Source organism: Neopelma chrysocephalum, unplaced genomic scaffold, assembly GCF_003984885.1.
Source record: "Neopelma chrysocephalum unplaced genomic scaffold, ASM398488v2 Primary Assembly neopelma1_80b, whole genome shotgun sequence".
Taxonomy (NCBI): Eukaryota; Metazoa; Chordata; class Aves; order Passeriformes; family Pipridae; genus Neopelma; species Neopelma chrysocephalum.
The window spans coordinates 3,796,424-3,816,183 of record NW_020897742.1 but is presented as its reverse complement, the minus strand read 5'-3'; the positions used below and the strand labels follow the sequence as shown (position 1 = coordinate 3,816,183).

At 39.0% G+C, this 19,760-nt stretch overlaps 1 protein-coding gene across 1 annotated transcript in view; it reads right to left on the bottom strand.

The window, feature by feature from the left end:
• Window positions 1–228: 228 nt before the first annotated feature.
• Window positions 229–19,760, bottom strand: part of NBAS (neuroblastoma amplified sequence) — a 168,086-nt gene continuing 148,554 nt past the window's right edge. Inside the window, exons 50-52 of the mRNA XM_027690224.1 lie at window positions 17,202–17,346; window positions 10,948–11,076; window positions 229–993 (exon numbers count right to left, since the gene is read on the bottom strand). Of these exons, the coding sequence (XP_027546025.1) occupies window positions 718–993; window positions 10,948–11,076; window positions 17,202–17,346 (550 nt within the window). The 3' untranslated portion in view covers window positions 229–717. The remainder of the gene's footprint in view (window positions 994–10,947; window positions 11,077–17,201; window positions 17,347–19,760) is intronic.

Sequence of the window (19,760 nt, the reverse complement as noted above, 5' to 3'; positions counted from 1 at the left end):
TTTTCAAAAATCAAGAAAAATATAAGTAAATACTTTGAAAGTGCATTCACAAAAGGTATCAACACGTTTAGGATTTGAGATGGGGCTTCCCATAGTGTGGAGAAAAATATCTCAAAGACTTCAGCCTGTCCTTATGAATAAACATCACTAAGGGGAGACAGCAATTTCAGAAAAAGGAGCTGAAAAAAGTATTTATCTGACTAAAAGGCTGAAAGAAGAGAGAGTACATTAAATGCAAAATATTTTATTTATTGCAAACAAAAGCTGTGATAACAACATTGCACAATACCAAATTTTAAGGTTTTGAAATTCTCAAAAATCACTCTTCAGTGCGACTTTTTTTGCTCCATATATATCTTTATAATTATATTTTTACATTAGTTTTACATTACAACAAGAGTAAATTACTTACAGAAATTAAGACAAATTGTATATTATCTCCCAGCTTACTAATGTTTCATTTCTATGTCAGCGAGTGTAACCATTTAACACTTTGATCTGAAAGGGATTATCAAATTCAATGCTTTGCTAGTCATACAACAGAGTGATACAGTCTGCACCAATACTTTTTTTAAACAATTAGACGTATATGGGAATTCGTTGTGTGCTGTTTGTTTTCTACAACACGTAGGTAATAACTCACTTTGTTACTTTACTAGAACATCGATTTCTCCCTTTTGTGTAAGATCTCCAGCAAAAAGGCGGACAAATACAGTTTTAGATCCAATGCTGGACAGCCTGGAGGGCAGCAGTAAAAGTCCTGAGCGCAGGATGAGTCCCTCGATGAGCCATCAAGAGGGACCCGGCCTCTGCGTTGAATCCCGCCTCTTTAAGCTGCCTTGCTATTTCCTCTACATCCCAGCCTCCCTCTCCCTGGTGAGCCAGCAGGTGGTGAACAAGGCGTGGGCAGAAGGCAGTGGGCATGCACTTCACCACTAGCTTGGCATCCAGGAGCAAGGAAAGGATTTCAGCATCACAAGTGGAATCATCAACCTACAAAGAAAGAGAAATTCAAAGTAATTAAAAATTAATTACCAGATACAGCCATCAACCAGAACATGTCACGACAGTTTTAACTGTACAGTGTGACCTTCAAAGTGAGATGAGTATTCCGTATGGATTAACAACAGGCATACACACTTTGCATATGTCAGAATATGTAAAGGTACGTCTCAAACAGTCTACCACATTAATATAAATATTTGACCTGCACAAAGTTAAGGAATAAGGATGCTTAACAGCCTGGGATTACATCAACAGCTTTACAGACTTTTCACAGCTTCTCAGTCCCAGTGCAGAACGGATCACACCATTTAGCTCCATATCAAAAATGACACTCTGAGGAAGGTCAGAGCAGAGTATATTAAATTTTGCTCACTTTATATTAATACAGTACATTACATTCCACATGTTAATATGACAGGCAACATTCACAGACACAATCAGATTTTCCAGAATTACAGCACTCACAGGAAGGATGAGATTTTCAGAAGAATATAGCATGTAATAAAAGATGTGGAGCACAGAGTTGCTAACCTCTGTGAGACACCTAGAATACCTCGAAAAATGTGGTTACTTGATACATGAGAGCAGACACTCTCTTAAGAATCTTGTCTACAGTTTTACTGAAAACACTATAGAATACTTTAAATTCTATTTCAGTTAATTTTCACATGTGTCATAAGTTTACTTGTTCTAAAAAAACCAAGGGGGAATTTTTTTCTTTCCCCTGCATCGCTGCAAAAGTAAGATGTTGAACGAGGGAGGGGAAAGGTGTTTGCCTAGGGTGATTGATCCACACAAAAGAACTAACCAGCAGATCCACTTCCAAGCTGATGGCCCTCTAAAGACTATGGGGAGCATTGATGGTTTTTTTTTTTCTCTCCTCAGAAATGGGAGGCACTTCCCTTTTGCCCTGACTGTAGGGAGGGTGTGTGTTGGAGGGGTCCGCGGTTCATTTTGTTTTCAGCCTCGTCACCTGGCTGTTTTTGGTCCCAGTTTGCCTCCGCTTTCCTGCGCCCTGTTCTGCCCCTAGCCCAGACCTGCTCGGATTTCATCGGAGAGGCTTGACCCACCTGCAGAGGAACCTTTCGGGGAGGAGGTCACCCTTTTCCCTCCTCCGCTCCCGTGTTTGGCAGCGGCATGTGTTCATTGACGAAAGGGGGGAAATCCCAGCCACAGCCAGCCACAGCCAGTGTGAGTTTCCTGGGAAGAGCCCCCTTTTGTCCCTTCCCCTTCTCGATGTGGGGTCAGATCTCCCTTTTCGGTTCTCCCGCACATCGAGGCCCCCACGTGGCGACCACCCGACTGCGCCCCCTGGCGACCAACACCGAGCACTGCAGGCTCTGCTCCTCCAGAGATCCAACAGCGCCCCCTGCTGATCATTGTTAGCACTGCACGAGAAGGCAGAAAGTACTAAACTGTTTCCTTTTTGAAGGGGATTTTTGGGTACAGGATCATTGTTTGGTTGTTCTTGTGTTCTGCCAATACATATGTTCTGCCAATACACATATATCCTTTAATAAAGGGCTGTTATTTTTTTCTTTCTGCACACTTCATCAATTGGAGCCTCTTAATTTCGGATTTACAATTGCTTAGAGGGAGGAGTTTGGTCTTCCTCATAACTCATCCTCCGTAGCAAAACACTTCAGTCTCTTTAAACTGAGACAACATGTCTTTCCTAGATTCCTTGAAATGCAGTGTTGTACTAATTTACTACTTAAGGAAGGACTATAGAACAACTACATATAACCAAAAAGGAGAAGGAAGGAATTCCATCCAGAAGGACCATGGCAGGCTCGAGAGGTGGCCCTGTGTTAATAACTGTCATATGTTAATTATGTTGAAGACAGGTTGATCAATAAATCAAATGGATTGACAGTCGCTGAACATGAGCCAGCAGTGTGCCCAGGTAGCCCAGAAAGGCCAAAGGCATCCTGGCCTGTATCAGCAATAGTGTGGCCAGCAGGACACGGGCAGTGATCATCCCGCTGTACTCGGCACTGGTGAGGCCACACCTTGAATCGTGTGTTCAGTTCTGGGCCCCTCACAACAAGAAAGACATTGAGGTGCTGGAGAGTGTCCAGAGAAGGGCAGCGGAACTGGTGAAGGGTCTGGAGACTCAGTCATATGAGTTGCTGCTGAGGGAGCAGGGGTTGTTTAGCCTGGAGAAGAGGAGGCTCAGGGGGAACCTTATCACTCTCTACAACTACCTGAAAGGAGGTTACAGGGAGACAGGGGGTCAGTCTCTTCTCCTAATTAACAAGTGATAGGTAGGAAATGTCCTCAGGTTGTGTCAGGGAGGTTTATATTGAACATAGGAGAAAATTCTTCATGGAAAAAGTTGTCAAGCACTGGAACAGGCTGCCCAGGGAAGTGGCTAAGTCACCATCCCTGGAGTTATTTAAAAGACATGTAGAGGTGGCACTTAGGTGGACTTGGCAGTGCTAGGTTAACAGTTGGACTTGATGAGACTTCAAAGGTATTTTCTAACCTAAACAATCCCATGATTCTGAAATTCCTAGTGTTGGCATCTTGCAGCACACTACATAGCATACTAAGGCATTATCCAAACAGCTGTCATCTTTTCTGAAATGGGAGGCTGGAGGGATATTCTGTCCCACCTCTGAGCTCTGTGTGCTCTATTCTTAACCTGTATGTAGAATGCAACTTTACACAGGGCTTCATTGTTTGATTTTATGAACACAAAATGCAAACAGTAATTACAGTAATGACATTAACAGCAGATGTGAGGTTTAATTTAAATTTTTTTTAGGCTACTATTCAGTTAATGAAAAGTGCTATAGATTAGTGTGCTTTCATATACCAGAAACCTACAAATTGGAGAGAGACAAATCTGAAAGTAAAAGACCTTTCCTAGCACAAAACCATTAAACATCTGAGCTATACCATGAGGCTGAAGATGCTCACATGCAATATGCAAGTAGAGCAATTTGTCTGCACTCATGCAGAAATGAGATCATTGTGACTTTACACACGACAAAACAGCACAAAAAAAGGCTCTTGCTGTGTGCAACAGCATATCCTTAAGCTCGAATAGTTCAATAGGTTTAAATTGATTAATATTTCCCATTTTCTGACTTGAAAACTGCCTGAAGATGTAGTTAGAAAGAGGAAACCTTTGTTAATCTAGTTGTCTCCAGGCAACTGGATGGAGACACAAGACGGCAACCAGACCCTGTGAGTTCATTTCACACAGCTTAGGTCACTGCCTATTTTGGTCTGGCAGGTGTGGCAAGAATACAGAGACAGAGAGGTTTAATGAGAATTCTATATAAAAACAGGCAGCTAAGAAACCTAGATTGACTATTTACCAGTTTTGCAACTCTAGGTCATGTCAACTTTTTGGGTTATCAGTTGCATATGAAGAGACAGTTGTGGTACTGGTTTAAATAAAAATAAATGTACATCCCAAAATTCTTACAAACACCTACACAGATTGTCAATGAACTGATGTATATTTAAAAACCTTAATTAACATAGCTTATACACTGAGCAACTATGTTTAGATAAAAGTATAAGAATTTTTTTAATTAACGTAAATATACCCTAAGACTACATGTATTTAAAATTAATTTTAAATTAGAACAAACATTAAAGCAAAAAAAAACTAAAACAATATAAAAGGTAAATACACAAAGCATATCTTAAAAATACACCATAGAGAATATAATATAGTTTCTATGCAAGAAATTACTCAGTAAAACTAGGATTCTCCAATCTAGAAAAGAGGTGGCTTAGAGAGCATAAAGCAGATAGCAACATCATTAAAATTATACAGGGATTGATTAAACATGTTCTCTCATAAAAAAAGAAACTATGAAGCATCAAATTAATCTAGCAGGATGAGATTCAGAGAAAATAAGAAAAATAAGTTGTTTTTTTACAGTGTTGAACTCTTTGGCAAATGACACTGCAGGATGTAAAAGCTCAAAGAAGTTTTAGGAGAAACTGCACAAAATCAAGAAAGAAAATCACTGGCAGTTAGTTAGCAAACACATACAGTTGAAAATAACGGAAAGTTGGGAGAACAGCATCTCAGAAAAAGAGCCTATATATTTGTCGTGTTCTTACTCTGCACTAGACTCGTAATTCTTCCATCTGTTTGAGTCATGACAGTGTTCCAGGTAGAATTTAGGTCCTCAAAATTTTACATCTTTTAAAAACATTATTTCAATCAACCTTCAGAGTTATTTTTGCTTTCCATAAATACCAAATATTAGCCTAAAGTAGACAGAGACTCCTGAATGCACTACATTTTCATATTCAAAATCACTCTTTTGGCAGAAGCTGCCTATAAAAGAGTAAAACCCAATTAAGACAGTTACTAAAAAACAACCTTACTACCTCAGTATTAAAAAGCTACTTCTTCTGGGCAGACAACAGAGGCAGGACCTTATTAAGGAGTCGATTCACTTGCAGACGCAGAGCCCTTGCTACCCAACACCCTAACTAAGTCTTCCAACTCTGATTCCAGCAAAGTCTATCATTAATCCCAGAATCACTGTTCCAATGATATGGGATGCAGCTGACTGCAGTTTAAGCAAATCTCAGAGGTGTAGGTATCTTCTGCACAAATTAACAGAGACACTTTCCATATTGTGAGAATAAACTATGACCCACAACAATGACAAACTCAAAGTGTATACGTTAGAGAAAAATCATTATGCCTATCTAGAACTCCATGCTAAGGGTGCTAAATTTTTCATTAGTGTAAAGTCTATTACTTCTGGAAGGTTTAAATGGAAATAACTTTCATTTTTCATGTCCATCTCTCCTTCAGTAGGATTTGACTGTGGAGATTTAGTGTGATGCTTACACACAACGTACATGTGTCCAAGTAAAAGAACTAATGGGGATAATGAAGTTAAGGAGAACTCCTGAATTTTTTTCCTTGACTTACATACCTATTTAGGTATTGGTTAAAATCTACTTTCAAGCATTGAAGTGTAGGCATTCAAGTGGCATCTCTGCTCTCATGAGTACTTGGAGTACTGCATCCAGGTGTGGGGCCTACAGCACAAGAAAGACATGGACTTCTTGGAATGGGTCCAGAGAAGGCCATAAAGACAATCTTAGGAGGGCTGGAGAGCCTCTCCTATGAAGATAGGATTGACAGACTTGGGGTTTTCAGCCTGGAGAAGAAAAGGTTCCCAGGAGACCATACAACAGCCTTCCAGTATCAAAAGGGGGCTGCAAGAGAGCTGGGGAGGGACTTTTTACAAAGAGCAAGGAGTGTTAGCACAGGGGGAAATGGCTTTAAACTGAAAGAGGGTAGGTTTAGATTAGATATTAGGAAGAAATTCTTCACTGTGAGACAGTGGAACAGGCTGCCCACAAAACTTGTGGATGTGGATTTCATGGAAGTATTCAAGGTCAGGTTGGGCTTTGAGCAGCCTGGTCTAGCGTAAGGAGTCCCTGCCCATGGCAGGGGGGTTGAAATGAGATGATCTTTAAGGTCCCTTCCAACCCAAACGATCTATATGACTCTCATCTCTGATGATTAGCCCACTCCTTTAGACTGTGATGATCAATACTTATCCCTGTAGAGACACATGTATTTATCTAGCAAGTGAGACAGTACAGACAAAGAATTGCAACAGATGCACTCATTTCCACTGGAGCAGCACTACAGTGCTCTGCTTGTGCATTTTATCAAATGTCTCTTAAATGGATCTGCATTTACAGATGGAAAACCATGTCAGCAAAGTTTCTGTCAAAAGAAGCAAGGACCCACTTGCACTCTGTCTAAACTTTGCACACCTTCAGCAGGATTGTGAGAAGCCTCACCCCAGACTACTAAGTGCTGCTCCTAGAGAGGGCAGGGGATTCAAGTTGTTTTCTGCACAACCTGTATTCACCCCTTCTGTATTTCTGAATCAGAACGGTAGCTTGGGTCTTAAGCTGAACTCACTGCTGTCAGTGCACAATTAGTAAGGGTTGAGCAGGCCTGCCTGGGGCTTTGCCATCAGCACACTAATATTATGAAATGGACTAAGGCCGGACGCTCACGGTTCTACCAAGACAGCAGGTCCCCTGGGCATGCAGACAGTGAGCCTTTGAGTTTTAAGCAAGCCTGTGTGTGAAATAGGTGGGTGAAGATCAGAAGAGGAACTTGAGGCATACAGAAGGCTTTCCTGATAAATCACTGAGGCCTCCACAAATTTGTGCAACCACGAATGCAAGAATTCTGTGTATCCACTCCCCAAGACCAAGGACACATATCTACATCCAGCATTTTTTTCTGGTTGCTAATACAGCCTACATGGACATTGTACAGATACTTGCTATGAGACAGCATATCTGAAAAAAAAATCTGTCCTGCAGTGAGAATTTCTGAGAAGCAAGAGCAGGTCAGGTGTTTTCTTTTGCCTCACTAAGGAGTGAGTCAAGGTCAGGGCAATTCCCCATCAGCATTGTTTGTGCAGGTGTCTATAGGTTCTGGTATTACCAGAATTATTATTATTTCACCCATAACTTTTGCATTATAAAATCCATGCATGATGAAATATAAGAGCTGCTGATGACATAGCAGAAAAGAAATGAATCTGCTGCCTTCCAGAGTATTCCCTTCTCCACTACTACTGGAGGTAAAAATGCTTTTAATTTCATTCCTTACTGGAGTCTATACAGAACAAATAAATAAGGGGAGAAGAAAATAAGAAAAATAAACTAGAGACAGATATTTTACCATAATGACCATTAAGCTTATATACACATAATTTAACAAGATTTCTTTTAAAGGGTAAGCCTCATTGAGTAACCATAAATGGCGTAAGACACTGAAAAAAACTAGAAATTCCATTATTTCCCACATTTTTTATGATTTTTCATATGACATTTTTCAGTAAAATATGTTGCAAAGGTAGACTCAGAACTTCTTCATTGAAAGTATAGTGTGCAAATGGAGCAAAGGTATTATTTTACACTAAAACACTTTTCTATTAAAGTTTCTATTAAAGTCTTGATTGAAGAAGTATTTGGACTGCTCATATTAACTCCCACTTGTTAGCTGTTTTAACAGCACAGGTACCAGCAGGTAATAGAATATTTACTTGTTCTGTCAGATGTATAAAAATCAGTCTTAATCTCTAAGAGATAACCAAGCGCACAGACAACACTGAAACTCTTCTCAAAAACAATCTGACTTTTAAGGGCTCTATTGGCAGTAAGAAGCTTATTTAAGTAAACTGGTTTTTTAAATCATTCACACACCACACAACACAGAGAACTGTTATTTCTGTTACCCAAAAAAAGACAAGTGGCAGTTCATTAAAAGATACACAATAAAAAGAGAGATCTGCAATTTCAAAAAAGCTTACACAAAAACTTGGTTGTTTTATTACAGGCAAAAGCTATACAATTCCTAGTATCAGCACTTCAGCATCATCCTTAACTGTAAACATCCATAAAGCTGTCAGCAACACACAACAAATGGCTAACTAATACATCCTATCAGCAAGCAAGTGCTGTATTTTTCACGCAGCCATGTTTGTGAGCTGTGTTAGCACTACATCAGGGAATCAATAGCTATGATTCCCCTTTGCCAGATGTTATTTGTCCGTTTCCTGTTTAATGTAAGAAGAAATGGCCTTCCCATGAAAAATTCATTAAGAATTCTACAAAAAGCATTAACGGTCCAAATACTGTATTTTAAAAAGGAAAGAGCCGGCATAGAAAATTTTACTGAATAAACAACATGGCCATAGCTAAGTAATATATGCACTTTTAGTACAACAGCAAATAATGTAATCATAAGAGATGCATATAAAACAAGGAGTAAGAGGTACTTTTCCACACAATGTAAGAACAGCTTTTACATTGAGCACAGCACTCTTTTGTACTAGCTGCTTTTCTAACACTGCCAGTGGAACGCCACATTCAAAGTACTGGCTGAGCTCTATGCCTGATGTAATAAAGTCAATAGTTAAATCTTCGTTGACTTAAAATGAAACATTAGACCAAAGCTAAATGCTTTGAAAATTCTAGGTTATTCAGCAATCTTACCAAACTACATGCTCAAAATAATACTGAGTTTAGAAGAAAAAACTAGAAACAGCTTATCAAGCTTCCCCCTGTATAAGAAGACCAAAAAGAATGTTATTTTGGGCATGCACAGATGTACAAAGTGCTTTATATTAGTAAGAAGATAATAAGGTTCCTGGCCCTGAAACTCCAATATAATGTAATCAACCTAGAGTGTAGGGAATTGAAAGCTGGAGTGCACCAGAAAGAAAAGGCCAGTTAAGAGTGCAATACAATCAGTAACCATTCAGAAAGCGCTACTGCACAACATTATGCTTTAAAAATAGTTAAATAAAATATACTTGGACACAAATTCCTGGTGACAAGCTTCAGAGTTAGTCACTTATACAGCAGCTTTCATCTGCCAACAAAAAGTCAATTTTAAAAGGTTAACAAGAACAGAGATAAGAAAGTGCATGCATGTATCAGATCCACGTTTGCTTTTCAATGAGATCATCTTGTTTAAAAGCAGTTACAAAAAAGCCTTGCTTTGCAGACATAATATCTAAAATAGCAAGTGGTAAAAGAAAACTACCAATGTACTATTGTTTTGTTGGTTAATATTCATAATATTATGTTTTGTGAAAAAGTCAGAAAATTTGTGGTTTATTTGTATAAAAAAAGGGAATAGGAATACCCTCATGGTGGTTCTTTGCTTAAATACCAAGCTCAACTAACAAACACTCCAAATTCAAACTGGATGCTAGCGATGGTATGGAATTTTGATACAAGCCGATGTGTATTACATATAATATGTCCTGCTACCTTCCATGCTACTGTTTCAAATGTTCATAAAAACACATGAAAAAAGTTGGAAACTAAGTCCTTTTGAAGGAAAATTAGCGGCATCTGAGATGGAGCCTATGCTTCCAGATCCACTGCTTTTCTGACCGGTCTTCACCAGTCCTGGAAAGAAGATAGATCATTTCTCAAACTATCCAATGGATGCAAAAAGAGAAAGCTTCTGGAATACAATGTGCAGCATAAGAAGGAAAGGCACAGCACTCAAGGGAGAATCCTGGGATCTAGAATATCTTTCATAGGGAATAGAGGTGCAAACGTAGGATTTTCAGTTTATTGCAACTAAGGAATCTGAAAAATTCGTGACAATCAATAGAACTAGAGCAGTTATAATTTCAATCTGAATTTCTAAAAATCGCATTTTTAAAGCTTTTGCTTTTGGGGGATGCTTATTTTTAAAATTCTTTCAATATGGGTAGTTTCATTTTGAAGTATCACATGGGAAATATACCATCAATTACTATTTTGTACTGTAATACACAAGCAAGAGCTCCCTAAGATATGGTGCAGAATTTGGAAGTACTAGAGATGAGGTTTTCCCACCTAAATATTATAATTCTGGAAATTATCAGTGCAGTTAATTCAGTCAGATACGAAAGCCATTCTCCCTCATAAAAAGGTCTGAGACAGTAACTTTGCTACAGTATCGAATAAAACCTATTTATAATTGCATGAAAGTCCCATAACATACCATCGCTACAAAACCAGTGACATAACAGGTCTCCACGTGTATATAAACAGACTGCCAACCTTGTCAGAAACAAACTAAGTCATCCGACATACTACTATCACTTAAAAAACCCCGAGTGTGATAATATGAACACAGAGGTAACAATCTACTTTATATAACAGAATAGTTTCTGTTCCACCACAATGACTTAAAATAGCATACTAGGTAATGTAAACAAAGTCCTATGAGGTTTAATCACCTCAAGCATCTATAAAAGATCTTATTAGTCCGATGTTACTGTTCACTGTGGACACAATACCTGTGGAAAATCTTAATAATGGTGTCTCAGTAGTCTTTTCTCACTACATAAAGATAAAAGAGGTAATTTATTACCTCAAACTCTGAAAGGTGGTTCATTCAATTGTTCATACCTTAGCAACAGCTGTTATCTGCTCCAGTGCCACAGCATGAAGATCTTGGTCTTTGCTTTCTACCAGCAGTTTCAGGGATGGCAGCAGGAGGGACTGGTTAAGCAGCAGCAAACATAATTCTTTTATACACTGAAAATAAAAGCAAACTCAATGCGATCTCTGGAGATACTAACATCATCATTCACACTAAAATTTACGAAAATTTTATGTCAAATGTAAAATGAAAACCAAACTTCCACAACAAATTACTTCCCTGTCGGAAATAGCTCTTTGGAAACTTAAAAGGACAAATTTAAAAAATGTGGAATACAGGGTTAAAGTGCACCATTTGTTAGATTAAGACAAGGCAGGTACTGAATCACCATTAGAAACGGGAGTTTTACTGAAAAAATAACAGAGTAATCACAGCTCTCTGTGGGACTAATATGTATGTACTTACTGAAATGCTGCAAAGCACAGAAAGAAACTTTAAGAGACACCTGTGACATTTCTGTAACTCAATTATGCAATCATAAAAGTGGAACAAAATAAAAGGAAATAACAGTACATACCAGAGCTCAACATCATAAAGTTCTGTTGCAAAATGTCTCCAAATTCTATACGATATTTTATACATAAATAAAGTTTAGCAGATTAACTTTCCATCATTCATCTAGTTTCTTGTATTATATAATATAGCATAAATTTAGCATCACATCTTTTTCAAGAAGAAACTGGCCAGAGAAAAATATCTTCAAAAACATAAAAACAAAAAATCCCCAACAAATCAACTCTGCCTTTCCAAATCTTTACGCTGGCTTTTAGTTAAAACAAACAAACAAAACAGTCTACAGGTAACTTGTAGATTGGCTTTTTTTTTCCCCCCTTCAACATTACACTGATTTCCAGCATGCTTGGAACAAATGTGGGTTCCTTCCCAAATCTTTGTTCGCGAAGCCTAGCCATGATTACAGTGATTTATTCATTTATACATCAAAAAGTAGTTCAATGAACAAATTACATTATAAATCAAATTATAACTTCCCTTTCCCTTCCTCTTCCCTTTTTGTAATTTCTGAGAATTCAGGCTGCTTGTCACAACCACTTCCCAATGAGGCCTATCAGAGATGTCCCATATTCAAAGGCAATTTACACTAAGGACTTTGGACATTGTATTACAGTTACCTTGAAAATGGTATCCATCTCTTAGAGATGCTGTTTCACTCCAGCATTTTGAGAGCAATTGTCAAAGGAGCTCATCAACTAAACATTAAGCTGAGAGAATGCAAGTCATGTATTTTTTACATCTTCTGCAGTTGAATGACAACTGTAACAACTTCATGACCAAGATGATCTACATTTTTAGCAGCACGGTTTCAGTAGCTGTGAGTTTAAAAGCCTAAAAATTATTTGAAGATGAGATGTTAAATGCTCCAACTGTAATATAATGCAGACACACCTGGCCTTACTTGGGACAGGGAACTCTCTCTTTCTGCTCAATCTTTTCTAAATTTACCCCTTCAAGAAACACAGCCTAGAAGGATATATTCCAACACACTGAGCTCTGAGTCACTAAGGCAAAGCTTGTTCTCTTACTCAGACTTGTTCCTTTAAACTTGTATTCAGTACTGCTACCGATTGTTGATGCTTAGAATCATAGAATATGCTGAATTGGAAGGGACCCATCAGGATCATCAAGTCCAAGTCCTGGCCCTGCATAGGACATCCCCACAAATCACATCATGTGTCTGAGACCACTGTCCAAAGGCTTCTTGAACTCAGACAGGCTTGGTGCTGTGACCACTTCCCTGGGGAGCCTGTTCCAGTGCCCAACCACCCTCTGGGTGAAGCACCTTTTTTCTAATATCCAATCTAAACCTCGCCTGACACAGCTTCATGCCATTTTCTTCAGTCCTGTCTGGTCATGAGAGTAAAGAGATCAGTACCTGTCCCTCGTGAGGATGTTGAAGACCACAATGAGGTCTCCCCTCAGTCTCTTCTCCAGGCTGAACAGACCAAGTGACCTCAGCCACTGCTCATAAGGCTTCCCCTGCAGACCCTTCACCATCCTCATGGCCCTCCTTTGGACACTCTAATAGCTTAATATCTTTCTTATACTAGGGTGACCAAAATTGCTCACAGGGCTCAAGGTGAGGCTGCCTGCAGTGCAGAGCAGAGCAGGGCAATCCCCTCCCTCGACCGGCTGGCGATGCTTTGCCTGATGCCCCCCAGGACACAGCTGGCCCTCCTGGCTGCCAGGGCACTGCTGACTCACATTCAACTTGCCATCAAGCAGGACTCCCAGGTTCCTTTCCACAGCACTACTTTCCAGCTTCTTGTTCCCCAGTCTATACACACAACCAGGGGTACCCAATCCCAGGTGCAGAATCCAGCACTTGCTCTTTGTAAACTTCATATGGTTGGTGATTGCCCACCTCTCCTATTTATTGCAGTCTCTCGGCAGGGCCTCTCTGCCCTTGAGGGAGTCGACAGCTCCTCTCAATGTAGTGTCATGAGAGTTGGGAAGAGTGTGTCATGATTTTTGGGAAGGATATGACATGGGATCAAAGAATAAGACAATTAAACAAATACGCTAAACTTTGTCTGATCATTCATATGCTTATCAAACTTCTGATAATTTCATATTCCATTGTATTTCTTTTGAGCAGCACACCAGCCATTCCAGCAAATTTACTGAATGCAAAGCTAGAGATTCACTCTATGTCTCCTTTTCTTGAAAATGTGTATCCACAGCAATAAATGCAACTTAGAAAAATAAATTCTGAGAGTTGTAAGATACATAACCTGAGTAAAACAGCAATTTTACCATGCTTGATAACTCTTTTTGTCTGAAAGCCTCTCAAAACTGGACAGACACCTTGAATAACCTTCTCCCTGATGGTAGCATGACTAGCAGACATACTCAATCTTACCTACCACGCCCAAGTACAGAGAAGCCATCATCTCTTTTGAAGGTGAAATACACATTCCAATAATTAACTTTGCTTCCTTTCGAGATATTGTGCCTTATGCTAAATTTTGGAATTACATAAACTGAATTGGTTTTTGTTATACCTTTCTTTATAAATCAAGAGAGATTTTTATTAGCTCACGTTCTATCTAAAAATATCTGCAGAATACCATCAGCCACCCCTCAATCTCTGGTAAGATAACACACTGCACTTTCACTTTTGAGGTATTTTCATCCATGCACTACTTTTTGCAGGTTCTGTTTGTTGCCCTTCATTTTTCAATGTCCACTTAAAATGCACTTATATTAACAAGGTTTTTTATTTTAATGCCAGTTTTGCTAGCAGTTTTTGGAGAAGGGTAATTCTTATCCATTCTTCCTCACTTGGTATCTCCTATGAGGAAAAACTGCACTGCCTCTGTTTTCCTTATGAAATCTGATCTCAGCAAGACTTTGAAAATGTCACATGAAACACTTATTGTCCTCTGCAGCACGGAAATGAGGTATAGGATAGTGTTGTCCAACCTGCAAATCCTTGGATTTGTCTCCATTCCTTTTTTCCACAGGAAGGGACTGGACAACTTGCCAGTCACTGAAGACTGTCTGAATAGTGTAACTATCTCATTGTATCACTGCCACAAATGACTGCACAGCTGCTTCGGACAAAAATTGAAATTCCTACCCCAGACAACAAGTCACCACCCACGGTGCTTCTCAGAGCAGCACAAGTGGCTTTCTGTTCTAAGCACCCAAAAGCATTCAAGTGTCTGCTGCCTGCCATGAGAGGCTATGCTTAGAGGGGGTTTGATGTTCCCTGTGAGAAGGCCAAGGGAAGGCCCAATTCAAAACCTGGATTACCATGACTTAGTTGAAACTTTTGTAAGATAACTTTTGTCTTCTGCCTAGTTATGCAGCTATCAATGGTTCACTGTGACATCAGTGAGGCATATAAACCATATTTCATAGGAGTCTGCTCTGGGTCCAGTATTATTCAGTATTTTCACAGATGGCTTGAAGGGCTGGGTAATGAATACAAACAGTATTATCTTTGGAGAGGCTAAAAGCAGATTGAATGGCAGCTTTTAAATGCAACATTATCAGAAAAAAATGATCAGAGACAACTGATCAAAATGATGAACAAAACCATACAATGTAAACTCAGATATAAATCCCAATAAAAATAGCTACAAAAATAGAAAAAAAAGGAGACCAGCTGGCTGCTGTATTATTCTAGGATATAAGCACCTCATAGCCACTAGGACTCCAGGGTGATTACAGATAAGGGACTAGATACATTCTCCTTTGTAGGTGTTTATGTTAACTGGCACAAGACCCATAGACTGATAGAAGAACACGAGATATTCAGGAGTCACACTTTAACAACTATCAGTGGCAGAAGGATTTGTCTCTTTCTAAGGAGATTAATCAAGCAGAGCAGATGTTGGACAGTCCAAACACATGTCTTCCAGGCTAATAAAACAACGCTTATTTCCACTAAGAGGAATGGTAATATCTATCCACTGAATAATGCCAATTAAAAAACAAACAAAAAAAAACCCAAAAAACCCCAAAAAACTTCCACAAATCAAACACACACACAGATACAAAGATTAAAGCTATGCAACTATCCAAAAGACATTAAAAAAAGAGCATGGCTTAAAAAACTAGATAAACCAGCAGGAGATGGACAAAAACCTTGAAATTACATGTTTCCAGTAACAACCTTTGAACTTCAGAATGGCAAATGTTATTCATGATAATAAACTGATCTCAGTTTTTAGAATTTCATCATTCCAGATTTGTCTTCTTAATCAGTGTATTTATTGAAATGTGAAGTCATCTAAACAGGTTAACTGTCAGTGATCAGATTTTCATCTTATTCAGCCACACGATTGCAACTTCAATTTGTGCACTTAAGTACTGTAGCCTTGCATACAAATAAATTACCTGGATTTATGCATGTCATTCCTGCTCTTCCCAAGTAGAGACTTACAGCAATACAGCTTGTGTTTGTAAGTAACTGTACAATTACATTTTAGTGCAACTCCTGTTGCTGCACAGCATTCCACTAATAAAAAATATATTTTACATCAGTAAAGCTGTTTTATGCTTGAGGACCAGAATATTCTCATATCTGTATCTGTATATTCACAGCTACACTGTGGGTTCTTCCAACATCCTGTACCATTAAAACAGGAAGGCCCCTCCAACTAAAGCTGTCTACCAATACCAAAACTGTGTGTAAACAGTGACTTGTCATGGAGATCAAGGAAAACTTTACTCGATTAAGAGAAATGCAAATCATGACCCATTCTTGATCAGAACCTATGGTGAACTGACTGGTGTATGACAGTGGGACTTGGGATTTGTCTCCCTGAATCACTGAACTGAGGCAGAACATTCAACTTTGACAAAGTTTAGCTACTCCTGTGCACAACAAGATTGTGAGTTTATGCAATATATTGCACCATTTCAACACCTTATAAAGAACACTCTATCCCAGTCCCAGGGATAGAGAGACCTGCCTTCCGCCAAAGTGTTTCAGTGGGATGAATAAATTAATAAATGCACTTATCATTTCAGCTTACTGCCACCTTCTGGAATCATGTTTTACACAGATTTTTGAACTTTACTCAGACCAGTGTGTTGGACTATTAAAAAAAAAAAAAAACAAACCACACACCCATCTGTCTGTATTTTAAATAGAATGTGTTGTTTCTATTCTGCTTCTCTTCCTAACATCAGCTGTTTTCTATAACATAGTGACTGTGTGAAGATGATTATAAAGGATTAATCAGGCTACTAAAAATATGCACAAGTACTCTGAAATTGTATGACATTCATTAAGTATTTCTCCAGTCTGTCTTCATTAATATACAATGTTTACTTACAAAGCACTTCAATAATTTCAATAATTTTATACTTAAGAGATGCTTTCATTGAAGTATGTATACATAGTTAGGGAAGATAGATTATCATAGTTATTATATAGCATTTACTTCATGACTCTTCTAGACATTCCTTGGATGTAATGAGAGTTTTTGATGACTTGTTTCTATTGCCTCTTGTCCTATCACTGAGCATCTCTGAGAAGAGACTGACTCTCAACTCCTCTACTTGTTTCCTCATCCACATATTTAAAGATATGATCTTCCTTAGTCATCTCTTGTCAAGACAGAATGAACCCAGTTCTCAGCCTCTCTGTTAGCTCTCCACTGGACTTGATCCAGTATGGTAACATCTTTATTGTAGCTGGGACCTTGAAACAGGACCCATATGCATGACACCCAAAGTTAAAACTTACCTTAACAGGGAGCATGTGCTTTGTCTCATACAAAGAACGGCAGATTTTCAAAATTTCATTTCCTGTGTTCTCCCTTTCCTCAGGTGGGCACCTCTGCAGCATAACAGTCCCCAGTTTCACCCAGGGATTATCATCTGTGCACGATCTGCCCAGTAAAAAAAGAGATGTATACAGAATGTAAATACACATACACCACTTTCTGTAAGTTGTTCCTTGTGCGTGTGACTTAAAATTACAACCTCGTGAAAGAAAAACGAAAGTTTTGAGACAAGTTACTGTCCATTATGCCAGCACTCTTTCAAACACAGAAGATTATATATATAATAATGGCCAGTCTTCGCGAACGAAGATTTGGGGAAAGGTCTTTTACCTTTCCAGCCTGCGCAATGGATTTTTTTTTTTTTTTTTAGGTGAGACACAGCCTGCGCTGAACTGAGCCCACCCTTTAATCCTAAGGTTCATCTGCCGGGGCCAAGCAAGCTTGGACAATGGCAGTGAGGTCCTCAGGACGTAGGTTTGTTTAGAGTGACCTTCTCATAGATGGATGGCCTCACAGGGCTAGCGGACTCCATCTGCCCGGGGGACTGGCTGGATTCGAACCTGGGTCGCAGAGGTGAGAGTCCTGCACGCTAACCACTAGGCCACCAGGGGTCCCCACAGAAGATTAAATTACTTGGAATTATGACATACTGTTACAATCCCTGAGGAATTACAGATAAAGACTGATCAAATTGGAATAGCATAGGAACCGCTTCTCCTGGCTTTATACCAGCTGATTTACCAAGCAGAATGGTATCAAGGGAGGGGTGACAGGAATCCAGCATTCCTAATTTTGTTTGTTTTGATCACATTTTAACAGCTTCTGTCTCTCAAGTATCTGTCTCTTGCTTCTGAGTAGAGAAAATATTGCCAGATGCACATTTTAATTTTCAGGTCCAACAAGTACAAACAAAAATAAACTTTTTCCATAGCCCATCCAAACAGAGTAGGAAAGTAAAATTACATGCGTCTGAACTTCTCTGCTAGTAGATATGGATGCAGATATATTTGTTTTACATATTTAAAAAGTTCTTGTAATCCCACACATAACTTCATACTATGTCACCATTACACAGTCAGACTTAAACAGATGGCAGACAGTAGATATGAGTAAATTTTATCATGAGGATGGCAAAGGTAATGTTTACTGTAAAGTTTTGTTGCTGCAACATTTCTTGGCCTATAGCCACTATTTGACAGATCATGGAGATGGTTGGATACTTTTCTTAGGAATAAGTGTCCTGGCTAGGACTGGATGTATTGACAGAAATGGGTAGCAGATCACTTTTACATGATAGCACAAAGTGTAACATTGGAGCACATCTGCACTGTCATTTTTCTAATGGAAATTAAGTTAGTGCATTTCAATTCCCACCTACAATGGGCTAAAATCAGGCATAATGACGGACTAAATCATGATTATATTAAGCCACAGTAACACAAATACTATGTTTATGTGTGCATAAACTTAGGAAGGAACAAAAGGTGTTTTAAAAATCACCCCATCAATCTCTCTGGCCAGTAATCAGCACCCCAAAGACATGGGAAACTTTTCATTTAGCTTGAAGAAAAAAAAATAAAATTACATCAAGACCAAAATTTGCCGTTTCGTGTTACATTTAAAATGGGTATCTTAATTTACATTTGTAAATTACATTTGTAAATTAAGATACCCATCTAGCACCCGTGACAATGAGCAGTAAAATGCTGTCAAAGTGCTGCTTTTCAAACTATTATTTAGTAGCAATTGTTAAAGCAACACATTAATGTCATTGTAAATGGAGTCTGTTAAGAGAGTCAGATTGATTGACGTATACCAGGACTCTGACAGCTCTGGAGAGGATGGAGAGGACAACCACCAGTATCTACTATTTCATATATGAACACTCTCTCCTGTTCATCGCCCGTTTTTGCAAGCACACGTAAACAACAAGTAAAACCAGTTGAACATGAAGCTGACATTACAGCCCACCATGAAAGTCAGACAGAAATGACAGGAGTGGGCAACTGAATGCAAATTAAATAGAAGTCATTGTCTTTCTTCCGACAATTTAATTGAGCCTTTCCATCAGTCACAGTCACTGAGCACAGAGCTCCCACAAGTCTGGCTGGGAACAGTAGAGCTCCTCCTTTCCTCTCCCTCTCCCTCTCCTTCTCCTTCTCCCTCTCCCTCTCCCCTCCTTTCAACCTCATGGGTTGAACCCAAAGATGCCAGCTTATTCAACAAACAGAACATGATGCACTTAATTTCTGAATCCTCAGTAAGGTCAGGAGAAGGAAAAAAAAACCCTGCAACTCCATCTTTGCCACTGATTAAATGGATTGGTCCTGCTATGTCATCCATTTCTTGCTTAGAGGCACAAAGAGTCATAATGAATTTCCATTTCTGTAGCTGCTGCCCCCAGTATACCTTAAGAAAATCTGTAAGAATTTACCATTCAAAAAAGGAAACAAAAATCTCACTACAAAACACAGAAAAAACCAGAAAGATGGCAAGGCCATCAAGGCTTGCCATATGTA